The sequence below is a fragment of the Curcuma longa genome, chromosome 11 (assembly GCF_044706935.1).
Source record: "Curcuma longa cultivar G26 ecotype Majalengka, Jawa Barat chromosome 11, ITB_CL_G26_1.1, whole genome shotgun sequence".
Classification (NCBI taxonomy): domain Eukaryota; kingdom Viridiplantae; phylum Streptophyta; class Magnoliopsida; order Zingiberales; family Zingiberaceae; genus Curcuma; species Curcuma longa.
Window position 1 is genome coordinate 22,521,382 of NC_133871.1, and position 16,383 is coordinate 22,537,764.

At 37.8% G+C, this 16,383-nt stretch overlaps 2 protein-coding genes, 2 non-coding genes and 1 pseudogene across 4 annotated transcripts; 2 read left to right on the forward strand and 3 right to left on the reverse strand.

The window, feature by feature from the left end:
- Nucleotides 1–149: 149 nt before the first annotated feature.
- Nucleotides 150–10,154, reverse strand: LOC141837361 (glutamine--fructose-6-phosphate aminotransferase [isomerizing] 1-like; annotated as a pseudogene).
- Nucleotides 10,155–11,106: 952 nt separating this feature from the next.
- On the reverse strand, nucleotides 11,107–13,777 carry LOC141837268 (SNF1-related protein kinase regulatory subunit beta-1-like). Its single transcript, XM_074724705.1, has 5 exons — nucleotides 13,651–13,777; nucleotides 13,334–13,573; nucleotides 12,022–12,203; nucleotides 11,765–11,927; nucleotides 11,107–11,694 (listed from the first exon to the last, which is right to left on the reverse strand). Exons 2-5 carry the CDS (start codon nucleotides 13,505–13,507, stop codon nucleotides 11,413–11,415), a joined length of 801 nt encoding a protein of 266 aa, XP_074580806.1. The 5' UTR covers nucleotides 13,508–13,573; nucleotides 13,651–13,777; the 3' UTR covers nucleotides 11,107–11,412.
- Nucleotides 13,778–14,942: 1,165 nt separating this feature from the next.
- On the forward strand, nucleotides 14,943–15,027 carry LOC141842447 (small nucleolar RNA U36a). The gene has a single exon (XR_012602886.1). It is a non-coding gene; the product is annotated as a small nucleolar RNA U36a (small nucleolar RNA).
- A 27-nt stretch (nucleotides 15,028–15,054) lies between these two features.
- On the forward strand, nucleotides 15,055–15,148 carry LOC141842478 (small nucleolar RNA Z223). The gene has a single exon (XR_012602916.1). It is a non-coding gene; the product is annotated as a small nucleolar RNA Z223 (small nucleolar RNA).
- A 152-nt stretch (nucleotides 15,149–15,300) lies between these two features.
- Nucleotides 15,301–16,178, reverse strand: LOC141837269 (digalactosyldiacylglycerol synthase 2, chloroplastic-like). The gene is made up of 2 exons (XM_074724706.1): nucleotides 15,969–16,178; nucleotides 15,301–15,890 (listed from the first exon to the last, which is right to left on the reverse strand). Exons 1-2 carry the CDS (start codon nucleotides 16,157–16,159, stop codon nucleotides 15,380–15,382), a joined length of 702 nt encoding a protein of 233 aa, XP_074580807.1. The 5' UTR covers nucleotides 16,160–16,178; the 3' UTR covers nucleotides 15,301–15,379.
- Between the last annotated feature and the right edge of the window lie 205 nt (nucleotides 16,179–16,383).

The window sequence follows — 16,383 nt, forward strand, 5'->3', positions numbered from 1 at the left end:
ATGGTAACCCAGCATAATTACAACAACAAAAACATCAAGATGTATGTTCCATTTTTCTGGAGGGCCAATTATATTGACTTTATGGCAGCACCAACTAACTTAGTTAGCCTTGGAAGTTGTTGCCAAGGTCTTGGGTCTGAAACCCATCTTCACCAAAATATGAGCGTTTGAGAACTCACCTCTGAAACTTTGTCTGCGAGAAGACGAGAAAGAAAAGGTGAGTAGTTTTCTGAACATCTTCCATAATCCTGTACAGGATGCCATGCAGGATAGAACATACTTGGTAGGTTTGAAAGATCATCTACTATAGATTGTCTTCTTGCTTGAGTTGATATCCTGTCAGCTCCAATAGCCAGTGCCATCATAGCCATGGCAACTATCTGACTTGTGTATGCCTGACAGAAAGAAAACATCAAGAACAGAAAATATGCCACATTGGTCAAGGAAAATAAAATTGCTCACTCACACCTTTGTACTAGCAACACCAATCTCACATCCTGCATTGATATGAATACCGCAATGTGTTTTTCTAGCTATTGTACTACCAACAGTATTTGTTACACCGACACATAATGCCCCATTTGCCAATGCATATTCAAGAGCTAGGAGGGTATCAGCAGTTTCCCCAGACTGACTGACAAATACTGCTGTATCTTCCCATATATTGGGCCTTGTCTGTCCTGTAAATCACTTGCCAGCTCCATGGTAACAGGGATACCTTTGAAAGGATATTCCAATCAGAGAGACGATGACTATTTATCTTGTAGTAAAAAACAATGAAAACCAAGATTTACCAGACAATTCTTCAAATAACGATCTTGCAGCTAAAGCTGCATTATAACTTGTACCGCAACCAATGAAGATGATCCTTCTGCTGTGTCTGATTGTTTTCAGATGTTCCTTCAGTCCACCCAAAACAACACTATTATCTTTAAGTCTTCCCCTCATTGTAGTAGTTAAAGAATGTGGTTGCTCATATATTTCTTTCTGCATGAAGTGATCATAATTTCCTTTCTTTATTTGCTCAACTTCCATCTCAAGCACAGATAATGCTCGTTGTACAGATGCAGGCTTCTCTCTTCCATAATCAAACTTCAGTATTGATACACAACCATCCTGTAACAAAAAAAAACATCGGTACAATTACTCCACTAATTCAAATAACATTATAGCATACACACTATCATCAACTCAAATGAATTTACTGCTCTCAGTTTTGAAATGGAAGAGTACAAGGTATCACGTAGTAGATGTTGTATAGCCAAGCATACGTGCGGTTGTGTATAACACAAAAATAAACTAAAAACAATATTCTATTCTCCATGACACCAATCACACAAATCTTAACCTGCCACTGAGTTAGCAAAGAAAAACAAACTACAATTTTGTTTTTGATATTGATTATATGCACCTTTTGTTCACTGCAAAAAAAAAAAAAAAAAAAAAACCATCATGAAAACAATCATTCTCTTCACATAAAGCAAACATAAACCATATTGCTTCGCATGAACATCTCTCTTACTGATGTTCTCACTGCAATTCTTATTTTATTCTTCATGGCATTACATACACTATTGTCTTTTTCTTTTGATGCTAATACTTGGTATTTTCACATTGGTCATTGAATCTATGCATCTTCAAACAAGTAGCATATCCAAAAGAGTTAATCAAGTGAGCATCACCTCCTTCAACCTGCAGGGCAACGCCTAGATCTAGTTCATGAAGCTAGTGAATGATCGACCAAGGCTAATGTGTGATCAGTTTAAGGGATATCACAACCTTTACTTTGGGGCATCTGAAAGATTCTAAATTTGGGAAACTGACCAAAGTTTATCAAACAGTGTGGTTTGTCAATATCAAAGGTCATTTGGAAGACTCCTTGCAAGATTTTTCTATTCTTTAGCCTAACCAAGACATTGAATTAACCCAGTTGTAGCAGCAGTAGTCCCACTTGTAAAGACTTGGGACGCCATCCCTTTGTCAAAGACCCTACCTAAGCACAGATGGCAGAATGAAAAACAAAGGAGCTAGATTGTAATTGTAATGTGCCTTCTAACTTAAAAAAAAAATCCTGAAGCAATTGAAAATAACAAGCTAGAAGATGCTGGAACAAAGTGGAAATGAGAAGTTTTTAATCCCTTCTTCCATCCTACAGAACAAGCACCCTTCCATGATAGGGGTGACGTCAAGTGGCTATGGGGGAACATATGCATGGGAACAATGTCAATTGAAATTTCAATTCAGTTAATTAAAATTGAATGTGTGTCTACAATTCATTTGACTTCCTCTTCATCAACTGCCTCTTTTTGTATCTGTTTCTTCTTCTACATCCTCTTCTTTATCTCTTCAACATAAGTTTGCAGTCAACCCAACCCTCTTTATCAAGCCAAGATCCCTTCTTGGGTCCTCCAGCAAGTTGTCACCCATAGATGTGATCCCAAAACCAGGAACCTAGCACATAGCCTTTTAGGTATAGTTTGTATGTGAGCATTTTAGCTGTCAGAAAGAGTGTAGATGTTTTTCACTGAAGTACAACATACATTTGTTTCAGCTAACGATAACTAGATACAGATTATTCACCATATAATATTTAGACCTACACCTTGTTTTTCAGACAGCGTGCTCCCTATCCTTGAGTACCCACTTACTCCTACCCACTGCTGAAAAACCTCTCGGGCATTGGAGATGTCGTTGAATTTCCCTAAGCAGTTTTGCTTATCTTAAATATGGTTCTATGTAATCTTCTTATTCTTCAAAGCTCAAAGGAAATTCAATTTAACATAAATTGATTGTGCTCAAAATAATCAACGATAGTTCTAAAGCTCAATATCTGGATATGTTAACTGACTCATAAGGATTAGGGCTAAGCAATTTGTTGCTCTTATTATTTGGATTTACAATTTTAAAACAAGGTGAATAAAACTGTACAACCTCCATAACCTTTGTCACATTTTGATATGGCTTCTCCCACTTATTTTGTTTTTTGTTATCAGGTTTTTTTGCATTGATTCTCAAGAATGTTACAGGAGCTTTTTCTTGCCTCAAGCTATGACAAAGAAAAAAAAACAACACTCTCAACTAGCATTTTACAGATCGTAAGGAAAAGCATCTATTAGCTGTCAGTTGTTTGTGAATGACCTTTAGAAATTACTTTTCAGTTGTCATACATATCATTTCAATATGTTATCTCATACTATAGATATCAATATGCCTATGTAGTACTTACTGTGAATAATATTGTCTATTTAGTTTTCTGCTCAGTTATCATTACTCTTCATCCGTGACTCTTCTATCTGTAAGACGCACTCAACAACAAGTAGAGTTCAAAATGAATTAGATTGAATTGACATATTTAGCTTAAAAACAGTTGATATACATTGACCTCATCATCCTAGTTAAAAATAAAGACCAATAATGATTTATATTATTATCATGAATGTCAATATTAATTTAAATTTAACAGATGACACATTTAACATGATGGAAGAGTCTTATGTGTCTATGTATGGAAATGTCACTGAATGATTTGGTTGAAAATACACAAAAATAGAGATTGAGATGTGTGATTAATTTTGTTGAAGACCCACATCATGTAGCCCATGATTAAACCACATTAGAGCACTTCAAACTGAAGGAAGCAATTTCTGTTTTATTTCCTTTAAACGTAACATTTATATGCTTCAAGAACATCAATAAGAAATGATTTACGGAATTCTCAAAAAAGAAAAAAACAACATCAGACTTAAGATGATAACCAATTCACTGGAAAGAAAGTGTAAGCATTGCTAAAAACAAGCAAGACAGCATTAAAAATGCAAATACAAAAGAGTTATAAAGTTAAAGTCAAACAAGAATAAAAACAAACAAATAGGAAAATGGGAGGCATTACCTTTATGTGTACAACCTCATTATCTTCAATAGCCAAGTAATTTTTTGTGTGTTCTACAATGGCACACAAGTCACTAGAGAAAAAAAGTTCTTTGGGCTTCTCATCTTTTGTGAGATCTTTTACATCGTGAAACAACTTTCCTCTAACTTTATCGTCAGCCAATTCCTAAAACAAATGCATTTCCATTAACATGAAGGGTTGTGTTCTAAAATGGAAAATATATGGGGAAAAAGCACACAGCGATAAAATAGTATGAAGGTGACAGCAATGGAGTATTTTTTTGTAAGTTGTCATTAACATGAAATGAGGCAAATGCTTGTATTGAGAAATACTAACAACAAATGTTTGATCTCCCCGGTTCTGTCCTAGGCTGCAGCTAAAGTCTAGAGATATACAACTTCTGTGCCCAAATCTTCAAGAACCCAGTTCTTGAATGATGATATGGCAACTATCTAATACAATCCAAACAAATTCATTTAATACAGGTTTGAGACATCATCACCAAAACAAACTCTGCATCCACTAGATTTGCCGGTCCTGTATTCTATGTGAGTTATTTAAGCATCATTAACACATTGGGTCTTCATGCTGTGTTCTTTAAGCATCATTTGCACATTGAGTATTTATGTAATACTTATAAATGATCAACTCACCTTTCCCATAGATTGTCAACTTAAAGTCAAGATGATTAACACCATGCCTATAAACTTTTAACAAACTCCTACCAGCAGCTTCCTAGAGGAATGCGATCAGAAATACAAAGAATGCATTCTCTCCTTGTTAGTGTAATGCACTGGTGACTGTCTTGCATCCTTATTCTTTATCAACTTGAAAGCAATACAAAACAACAATAAACAGAATTGAATATGGTATAAAGTCATCCTTGAATTCATAAAACCACAACTTAAGAGCAAAGAGAACACTGAAGTCATACTTTCACACCCAAGATCAAAGTGCTACCACGCGTGCAAGCAATCAACTCATTTGGATAGTGTGCACTTTTAAATATAAGTGCAAATGCTCCTTCGAGTTGTCTCATGACTTCTGTAACAACTTGACTAAATGTGACAGTTTGTTCACCTGAAACAAAGCCATCAGAAGAAACATGTGAAAGATTCTCAATGGAATTTGTTAATATGATTGACATTAATTTTATGGAAGAAACCCATATATAGAACTCCTACATATATATCTAATGACAAAATCTATTGTGCTGAAAAAAAACATAATAACCAATTAAATATTAACTTTAATAATTGACATATTTGTTTAAGATATACTAAGGGTTTAATGCAGTGTTGTTTCAAAGTCACAGTAGCAGGTATGATGCTCTGATACAAACATCAATTGTGTATTTAGTGAGAAAGAGATCAAATTTTGAGATTACTATTATACTGCTTCCATCATTGCCTATCACATAGAATAGAACGTGCATATCCTTCATTATCTAGTTATCCACTGAACCCAATCCTTGATTGAAAACTCTTGTTGTCACTTCACCATCTATGGAAAAGAATGCAAATTTAACTAAAATTTGGTGATATCCATCCAATTAATGATACAATATAAAGGGTAACCCGACGCACGAAACTCCCCACTAGTGCGGGATCTTGGAGAATGGTTGGACCATATTGGATCTATTGTACGCAGTCTTATTTTACGTTTTGCAAGAGATTGTTTCTGTGACTCGAATCCGAACCTCAAGGTCATATGGTAACAACTTTACAGTTGCACCAAGGCTCCCCTTCCAATTAATAAGACAATATAAGAAACATAAATTAATTAAATATGTATAAATATGAACATTAGATGCCACTTCTGTTTTGTATCTACAAGGATGAATTAATATAACCTCTCTGTGCTCTAGAGCATAAAGTAGAACAAATCAAGTAAACTTGTAGATCAAAAAGAACACATTCAATTACATTACAACATCATACTAGAAACTAGGTCAAGGTCATCACACCTTAAAAGATCAATGATCAAAAGCTATTATTGTTGCTATACCACACCTAAAATTAAAAAATAATATATGCACATCAAAATTAAAAAACTATCCTCCAAGGCAATTGCAATGCAACATATTACTTGCTAATCAAAAGATTAGAGGAAAAAACAGACCAATGAAGAGGTTACAAAAAATTGCATCATATTAAAGACTAGGTTCCTCTGATCACAATGGCTTGCTACAATCTCATTATTGACAATGTAGCAAAACTTTATGATGTAAACCAGTGGTTCAAACATGAATCTTTAGAAACCCATACTTTACTATGCCATAACAGATGCGATGGGGAAAGATGTCCTGTCAGAGCATCACAGAGGACCCAAGAGTCTAGCTATCAATTTATGAATGACACTGCATTGTCAAGCTATCATAATAATTAGATATATTTAATGAATAAACTGAAATATTTGGACTCTGTTTCTGATTTTAATTAATAACACATCCCTATTTTTCTGTATTGAATTTAATGAGCAAGATAAGACGGCTCATGGAGGAAATAAAGAAAAGTCAAAGACCAATTTAAATATCAACATGAATGAAAAACAAGTAGGATCAAGCACTGAGATTTAAGTGATTGAATAAAACGACAATGAGACTAATTGTGCCTCTTTTCCAACTCAAATGTGAAAAAAAAAAACAAAATGCTGATAAAGACACTTACCTCATCCATTGCCCTTTAAAGTAACTTGCCAAAAAAACATGGAATAAACAAGGACTAAAGACAAAAAAAATTCAGATATGATAATTAAAATCACTCGTATAAATTTGCATGAACTAAGATGTAATATCCAATCTAAATTAGCTGTACTCACTGCATTATGCCAAATACTAAAGTTGCAGTGATATTTGTGAAAACCGTGTTGAACAAACCTAAAGAAAATGCTTATAATAACAGTAAAAATGCCCAAAACATCACCTTAACACAGCTTATTACATTTCCATAATTTTCATTTCATCTGGGACCCTCAATTACATTTCCATAATTTTCATTTCACCTGGGACCCTCAATTACCAATCATGATCAAAATAAGTATCAAAAACAATCATCCTAAATTAAAATTCACATCAAATTTAAACAAAAAACTAAAAGTCAAATGATGCATGTTTCAAGAAACATATTATTTTCTAGTGTTACACATTCACCAAAATGCAGTAGTATATAGAGCTGCAGACATCTAGCATATTTGCAGAGACAACTAAGGAGATTAAGGTGTACCTTCCTCACGAGCTTTATCAAATACAAATTTTGCAAGCTTTGGAATAACTTCTGTATCAGTTTCTGACTCAAAGGTGAAGCCATGTCGAACTAGCGTTTCTTTTAAAACCTGAAACATTGAAAGGAAACACATTAAAGATTTATAATCAAGCATTGAGGTTTTTGTATAAAAACCATGTGTTTTTCTTCCATACCAACAGTATGGTTCCTGCAACTTACTGGGAAAAAATTGCAAAAAACCCTTAATCTTGATCACTTTAACAGAATAAATAAAAAAGTGCATCTGGTCAAACCATGAGGACTACCCATATTAGTTGGAATCATATGATTGTCATACAATTCATTATAATACAAATACAAATTGATGTGTGACAATATATATGAACGAAAATTTGCAAAGATAATGATTATTCAACTCAAAGTAGTGGCTAACAATAGCAGAAGACTTAATAGTGGCTATACTATCACACGGGTACTTTCTATCAACTTGCCATGCCTAGGATTAGGTTCACACATTGTCAGGGCCAGTTTAAATGAGAAAACTGACACATTAACTGACCTCAAATGCTCAAGTCATAGTGAATAGGAGAACACTCATCTAATCTTATAAACCTCTTTGTTAGCCCACAACTAAGTGGACTAAACTAGCATGTCATCATAATATGCCAATATCACTAGAGTTATAGTTAGATGTAGCCAAGCCATAGCATCCAAATCTCTACTCAATCAACAACTTAATAGTTAATAAATATTTTCTTAATTTAATTAAAGCCAACATGAAGAATGCTAATAGGACAAAAAAAATACATGTACAAGATGTGAGTTGCTTTAGTAGGATGTTCAGAGATCTAGAAAGAAGCAATGGAACAAAAAAGGAAATACAACATAATTCTAGGAAAAAAATATGCTAAATAGACCTCGTAATTAGTTATGATCCCATTATGAACAACCAAGAACTCATTCCATGTATCTGATGATTGTGGATGACTGTTTCTTGGAGATGGCACGCCATGAGTAGCCCAACGAGTGTGAGCAATTCCAGCATGAACAGGAAAAGACTCTTCTAAATTTAGATCCATTGCATCCACCTCTACAAAAAATAATAATAATAATAAATAATTAGATAAAGAGAATTAACCACCGGTGCAAAGTGTTGAATATGCTTCGCGGTTAATATCATATATACATGGTAACCCAGCATAATTACAACAACAAAAACATCAAGATGTATGTTCCATTTTTCTGGAGGGCCAATTATATTGACTTTATGGCAGCACCAACTAACTTAGTTAGCCTTGGAAATTGTTGCCAAGGTCTTGGGTCTGAAACCCATCTTCACCAAAATATGAGCGTTTGAGAACTCTCATAGATATCTTTAAAACAAAACTACATGGACTTTATCCCACCATTTAGGTGTATATAATAAGGTAATATCATTTTTGATACCTAGGTCATTTAGCTACCGACAGAGTTTCTGGATACTAAAGAGCTAGCAATAAAATCAGAGATATTAATTATCTAAGCTTATGTCAGGCAAAACCATGTTTAGTTTCTGGTAATATAAAAAAATTATTATCCGGTTTTTGGCCTAGAAACATAATAAATTGAGAAGTTTCTTCCAGAGGCCCTGTTTGGGAATTATAGAATTATACTAAAAAGGAAAATTAAATCAATAGAATTAACACAAAAATTGAAATAGACTATTCATTCAATATTGTTCTTTTTGCATGATGGTCATTATGGAATAGGAATAAGTTCCAAATCATCCACAAATATATGTGGAATATTTCAATACAACCATTTACTAACCCTAGAGTTGAGCGGCGTTCTCTAGGTGGGGACAGAATCAAATCTTTGACCGAGCATGCAATCCAAATTAAACTTCAGCAACTATAGCAAGACTGGAAAAATACGAAAACCAGCAAGGACCGAACGCAAGAGATGAAACGTCAACGCACCAGAGTAGACAGATCGAACGAGGGACTCAATCTTGCCCTCCTGGCGGAAGACGAGGGGTGGCAGTGAATCGTACGGCGGCATCCTCTCTGCCTCCACTCTGCCGTAGCCGGCCACCTTACGGAGATCCGCGTCGATGGCGATCCCAGCAGAGTCGTAGCCCCTGTACTCGAGGCGCCGAAGACCATTGAAGAGAACCTCCATGATGTACCGCCTCTCCCTCGCCACATTGTAATTCAAGTATGCGAAGATCCCACACATTTCGCCGCCTAGATCGAAGCACCTGGCCTCCCTCTCTCGCCCACAAGCGTCTCAACTGCCTTCCGACGGCAATTTCAACTCAACTATATTGAGAGAGTGTGCGAACTGCAAAAATAAACGTAAAAAAAAAAAAGCAAAAGCGTTTTGCCAAATTAGCAATGAGCAAGGACAACCGGGAAGGAAACAAAACAAAATTTTATTTATTTTGGCAAATAAGATTGCCACCGTATATAAGTTCCTTTTTTTTTTTTTTTGTCAAAACACCAACTCTTTGGTAACTGAACTAATTGAGAAAAAAATCCCAAACGAAGAAGGAAGAATCAACGGCGGCAGGGCAGCAAATGCAGGAAGGCGAGGCGCTGAGATCTCGAGGTGGAGGTACCAAAGCAAGGAAGCGAAGAACAACGCCGCACGGTCGTACAGACCAATTGATTTGGAAATTAGGATTAGACATTTACTGATCTAAACAGAGTCATTCGGAACAAAAAAAAAGAGATCTAGAAACCCTAGACCAAGAAAACGCATTCAAATAAATACATTACTTGTTGCTCTCGCCGTTCTTCGCCGTCGACCGCCTGAGTGGAGGATACAGTTCGCCGTAGCAGGTGGGAGAGGAGGAAATCAGGGACAGCCGCGTTGGGAATATATGGATAAGGACGAACAAGTCCGATCTGTAACTAGTTTTTGAAGAAAAAACAAAGCTAAACTAACTGTAGAAAAAAGAAAAAAAAATAGATCACGATAGAAAAAATGGTGGGAGAAAAAAAGATAAATTAACTGTAATTGAGGTATTTGGGGTCTGATTCGATCCAGTTTCCAAAAATCACATCTGTGGCACGATTCGGGAGGATCTCCCGTATCCTGCTATCTTTGTTGTTTCCGCGAAATGAAGCGGAAGCCGGCGTCTCTACCGTCCATTGACTGTCTCCATTCGCGACAGCAAACTGCAACGCGTCTGATGCACGTGGGAGTAGCGGTTTGGCCAGAACACGTAACTGAAAGGTAGCAAAAACCACTGATTCACCTTTGGCATTTGAATTGTTGAATAATAATGCAGGGGTAAAAAAAATCTCGATTAAATTGAATAATCGATCGAAATTGAATTCAAATTTAAATTTCGATTAAATGGATTAAATCAAATTGGTTGATAATAATCGAGTGATATATCATGATCAAGATAATAATCGAGTGATATATCATTGCATCAAATTTTTTATAAAAAGTTCTTCTATTTTTTTTATAAAACAAATCTTAAAAATTGCCTACTCTCAAAAACAAATCAATTAACTTGATAACTGATTAAATTTGACAAACATAAGAATCAAGAAGGTTCACAAATTGTCCCCGAGACATGAGTAAGGACATCTAAATTGTCACTCAAACACATGTGGTTCGATCACTAATTACGACGTATTTGTAAGAATTTTTCTTCAAATAGAGAACGCAACCAAAGACGCAATAGGATGCTAGGCGTCTGAGCTTTTTACTCTAAATGGGAAGTGCAATCATGTTAATTATGTACTTACCGATTTATGATAGCACAAACTCACCTGTTAATCACTTTGCAATCCAGCTTTACCAAATATATCGTCAGTTTTTTGGCTACGATCGAAAATGACCTTAACTAATTTTATAAGCTCAAACACTTGTTTACTTGTTTAGAGGGAAAAAAAATTGGTGATACACACTTTCAGTAGTGTAAGCTGATAATTGCATACAAAGTTATGAGACTAACGTAATTTTTCATGATATTAACACACGCTTACAGAAACAACAAAAAATAAAAACTAGCGATGAGAAGTTGCGATCTAAAGTAAATATTCTTTACAACACGGAGGAGGGTTGCACTCAAGTCCAAACACCGTTTGAAAGGTCAGATCAGACCAACCAGTAGATCGATGCTAGATCTGAAACCGAAGACCGAGTTCAGATCTCAGGCTGAACAATTCAAATCAATAGGCATGATCAAGAACTAGCAGGGCCATCAGTTCCACACCAGTTCAGCAAGTTTTCAAAGCACTGCTGAAGAACAAACAGTAATGTTTTACTCTTGCCTTCTCATTGGTTTGTACAGCACCATGGTCACATACTTGGACTGAAACCTGTGGGTGAGACCGACGGCAACCAGCGATTGGATGCCCGTCCCTTCTCGATGAAGACGTGGTTGAGAACAACGTGCTGTGGTTTCAAAGAAGATTCCTCAGCATCTTGGGAACCAAGAACTGTGAGTTGAAGCTGGGATGGAAGTGCTGGCGGCTCTTTCGCAAAGTCTTCATCGACAGGTAATGATACCCCATAACTGGAGTTGGGAGATGGTGGAGCCTCAAACTCGGAAACACCTTCGAGAATCTCTGGAACATACTCCTGAAAAAGAAGAGTTTAGCACAGGATCTCCTTACAACTAATGGAGAATATGGGGCTGTTGCATGCTCACAGAGACATCAAGAATGTTCACAGTATGTCCATTCGCATGGAGCATGTGAGGAAGATTAGGAATGAATCTCAATTCACCATCGACAATGAACTTGTAATGATAGACCCCAGAAGGAAGAACCAATAGTGTGGAATGATCTTTACCACTCAACTGCAATGTTTTCCTGGAATTTATTAAGGATTAGTTCTAGCAACTCGGGCATAAACACAAAAATGAAAAGTTGAGGTCAGTTTCAGTTTTATGACCCAGATTCAGACCTTGAGGTCCAGTTGTCCCATGTTCCTTCAACCAAGACCTCATTCCCTCCGAGGTTCCATGTGATTAGTGTAGGAACACCCTTTTCAGGTGGGGCATCAAGCATTCCATCAGAGTGATCCATCTGAGTTTGATTGAAAACTGAAGGCCCGTCACCTGCTCTCTGCAATGGAGTTAATGGAATCTGCAACAAAGCTTTGCTTGTCAATCTGCTCCATAAAGCAAAAACAAGATCAGCAATTAACAGTCTGCGCTGACCGATTTTCATTATTCTTTCAATTTGTCATATCAGAAATTAACAATCCGATAACTGTTCAAACAATCAGAAAATTATGGTCATCCAAAAGAAAAAGGAAGAACAATTAAACATTTTTTAGACCAAAAGGAAGAACAAATTTCTGGAGTGGGGAAAATTTCATCTGCATATTGCTTGGACGTATTCCTATCGACCTGTGCCCTCACTGCATGTCGACCCTCCTAGCCACATGAACTGATTGACTTCTGAGCTAGGTCCCTAACTCATCCAACCTCTCAAACTCATCCAGAAAATTCACTTTAGCAAACACATCTTGAGCGAGGCATCTTCACCCCATAAGAAAAACACCTTCTCGGCACATAAAGCAGCCATCTCTCACCTGATAACCCACACCTCGGTTGAGGTTTCAGTTTGTCCATTTAAGATAAGGAGAAATACTACCTCTACTAATTCAAATGAAGTGAAAGTGTCATTGTCAGTCCAAAACAAATTGTTACTGGCCTTATATGTAGTGAACTAGCAAGCTGCACTATAGATCTTCCAAGATGCCACAGTTCTTCAAATTTCCTCCAGCTATACGAAGCAGACGCTATAATCTAGGAATAAAAATAGCTGCTCGTACAAGCATTCATGATCTAATATACCAAGATTGCTCTAAGAACAGAACTAACACAAACATAAAAGTTACGCGGACGAGTAATCCTTGACAAGATTTGAAGCACAAAAACTAGTACTTTGGTGCGCTTTGGTTTTATTGATGATTAACTTTATTGTGTATTTGATAAATTGTAGAACACAAAAAATAGCATAATTGTCAAATTTAGCGGCTAACTTGGTCGACCGTCCTACAAAGCAGTCAACGCGCAACATATGACAACCCTAAGAGTTTTTGCACGGCCAAATTGGACAATGTGTTAAATCAAACATTTATCCGATAGCAGCATTCACCAATGTCCAACCAAAGGAAGACGCATCCGTCAAAGAACGACAACCCGATCAGCAAAAGGAAACAAAAAAAAAGGAAAAAGACAAATACAAGTTGATAGGGCGATTCAAACCTGAGGTGCAAACATAAGCGGCGATCTAGGCATCCGCGGGCTCTCCGGCTGCGACAAGCCCATCTGATCCATCGGTGTCTGAGGGTCAGAGCCCGTTCCAGAGCCACGATCTTCCGATCCCTCGACAGACCCGCAGTTTCCGTTCTCCCCCTCCTTCACGGAAACGTTGCCCATCGCCTACCTCCCCAAAACCCGACGGATGGCGGAAAACACACCAAACCAGAGAAATCGATTTCCTTCCTGCGTTGCAAACTAATTACACCAAATTTCAAGAGGCGAAAAAAATAAAAACAATGGAGAAGCCATCTAGCTCCTACTTGCCACCGGCGGTCTCCCCTTCCGGCGAGAGCTCGTCCTCGGCCGGAGCAAAGGGTTGCCACGAGAATGGGCTGGAGTTGGGCTTATTTACGGCCGATGCCACCGCGAGGCAACCCCACTCCGCGCTCCGCAGGAAGAAAAGAAAAAAAGACCTCAGATTTTATCGAGACGCCAATAAATAGAGGGTGTGGACGATGACGTGGAAGGGTCCCACGCGGATGAGGCAAGCCATGTACGTGTTTCTGTCGTTTCGAGGAGTACCGCGTAAAGAAAAGACCACACGACCAGCGCTACCCGCAAAATCTACCCACTCCCCTATTGGTTCAAACTGGGACGACAAACGTGGGGACAGCTGGTACGAGAAATGCGCACATATACCGTGGTCTGAGGAGTCACACTGTGGGTCGAACGTTTACCTGTCGACATTTTTATTTCCCGACGTGCCCTTCAAGTTTAAGGGGGACAACCAATAATTTGTTAAAGGGCCACCAAGCGAGCAGTTGGATAAGAACGAGTGGGTCATCCTTATCCACATTTCTATCTCCACGTCATCTCATAGATGGGTTTCTCGCATGTGCTCTCTATAAATATAGTCGTCGGAAAAACGTCGATAGGTAGGTAGGTAGGTGGGTGGGTAGATGTTTGGGTACGCTTGTTTAGGCGTTAGCGGAAATGTCATTGAAAAATTAAAAGAAATTTATTTTGTATTTTAAATATATATATATATATATTTAATAAAAAGATAGTGTGTCTTTATTTTTTTGGATTTTGCCAAATTATATATCAAAGGTTTGATTATATCTTAATTTGGTAAATACATCGAGTAATTAATTATGTACGATTAGACCGGGTCTAACTCGGACTGCGGCTGGGCCGCTCGCGCTTTACAAGCCTTGTTGTCCAACAGCGGCGCCGTTTCGAGATTAGGGTTTGGGAGCTGGCTCCGAATCGCATCCTTCTGTTTGCTATATAGAGATCGCATGGCGTGCTCCAAACTAGTTTTCCGCTGCCAGGGGCGTTGGTGGATTTGCAGCCTCGATCTGGTATTCTTCTCTGGTGCGTTTCGAGTTGTTTCGTCTATTTCGCTTTATGAACAATCTCGTCTCTCCTCACCTTCAGATCTTTGGGGATTTGCTTTTTGCCCAGAGAGCTCAGTCATGGAGGCACAGATTTACTCTTAACGTGGAGGCTGTTCTTCTACGAATCTGTCTCTAAAAACTCTCGCTACATCTCTTCCACAATTTTTATCTTTTGATCTCGTTCACAGAATGAAGTGTCTTCGATGTGAGTTGGGCGATGATTATAACTTACCCGCGCTTCTGATATTAAATCATGAAGCATACGGGAAAAATGGTTGAATTTCTTGATATGAGCCCGCCGTTGTTTATTATTTTTTTGCTTTCAGTTGGCGATGATGACTAACATTACAGTTTCAAATAGCCAGTTCTGCTTCAGAAAAGTAATGATCGATGAAACTGTTCAAAACCTGAGCCTTTTCTGTTGTTTTCTTCTTTCGTTTCTAAACCTCGTGCTGTTCTCTCTGCTTTTTCATGATATTCGTCTAATTATTTTGATTTTGTTCTTGCAATTTGTGTTCTCTGATCTGTCTACGAGTTAAGACAAGCACGGGATCGGATGAACTCGGAGATTAGCAGCAGACACAATTCCATTGAGAAAAATAAGGTTGATATCAACAGCCCATCGAAAGACAGTAATTAGTAGTGTGCATCAGCGTTTGCGCTTTTTCTTCTCAGGCAGAACCAAGCCAAGCTCCCTGCATTGCTGATCATCAGGTTTCAGGGTCTTTGGTATCGCACCAAATGCCCGCCGTGCCACCTCAATTCCAGACATTTTTTGATGTATGTATGCAGAGGCATTTTCCATGTTCCTCTTCAGTTTCTGGGGCTTCAGAGAAGATGAAAACGAACGTCTAGGGGTAGGAGTTCTCGCTGGATCAATCTGGTCCAACTCTGCAGCAGCTAGAAATCTCTGCGTGGCTGCTTCCCAAGATAACTCATGCCTCTGTTCATCTGATAAAGGAGAAGGCTCTTCTGCTAATGCTTTGAGAGTTAGCTGGACAAATTCCACACCATCATTGTAAATGTAGCAATTAGGAAACTGCTTGAAGAAATCATTTGAAGGGTGGTTGGCACAAACAACAATCTTTCCCATCGCAAGTGCCTCTGCTGTGGTGGTGCAAACCACATCTGTGGTACTAGGATTAATAAACACCTTATAACTGTCCAAAGAGAAACCAAAAAACAACATTGTTACTAGTAGTAACGATGCAAATACTCTAATCTAACTTCCAACTTACTCATGGAATGTAGGGTCTGCATGATCACGTCCTGGGTTAACTGTTACTGCCAAACTTAAATTTTTAGCAGCTTGCTGAACTTCCTCAGAATCTTCTCCGCTGCCATATAAATCGACTTGAATGCCAGAAAGGTTCTTTTGGTACCTTGTCAGTAAATTAAGAAGCTCTTTGTAGCCTTTACTCCACACCATCTTTCCTATGTAATAGGCACCCTTGGTGAAGGCTAGCTCACCTCTTTGTAACTGTGCATACTTTGCTTTGCAGAAGCAACACTAAAAAAGAAGAAAAAAATTCATATTTATCCATAAAATTACCCTGTGGCAGTAGATACGAGTGACCCAACTGTTAGCATATTTTAAGACCAAGGATAGCAATTGTCCATTCTTCTCGCGCTTGACATACTCCAGATAGTTTG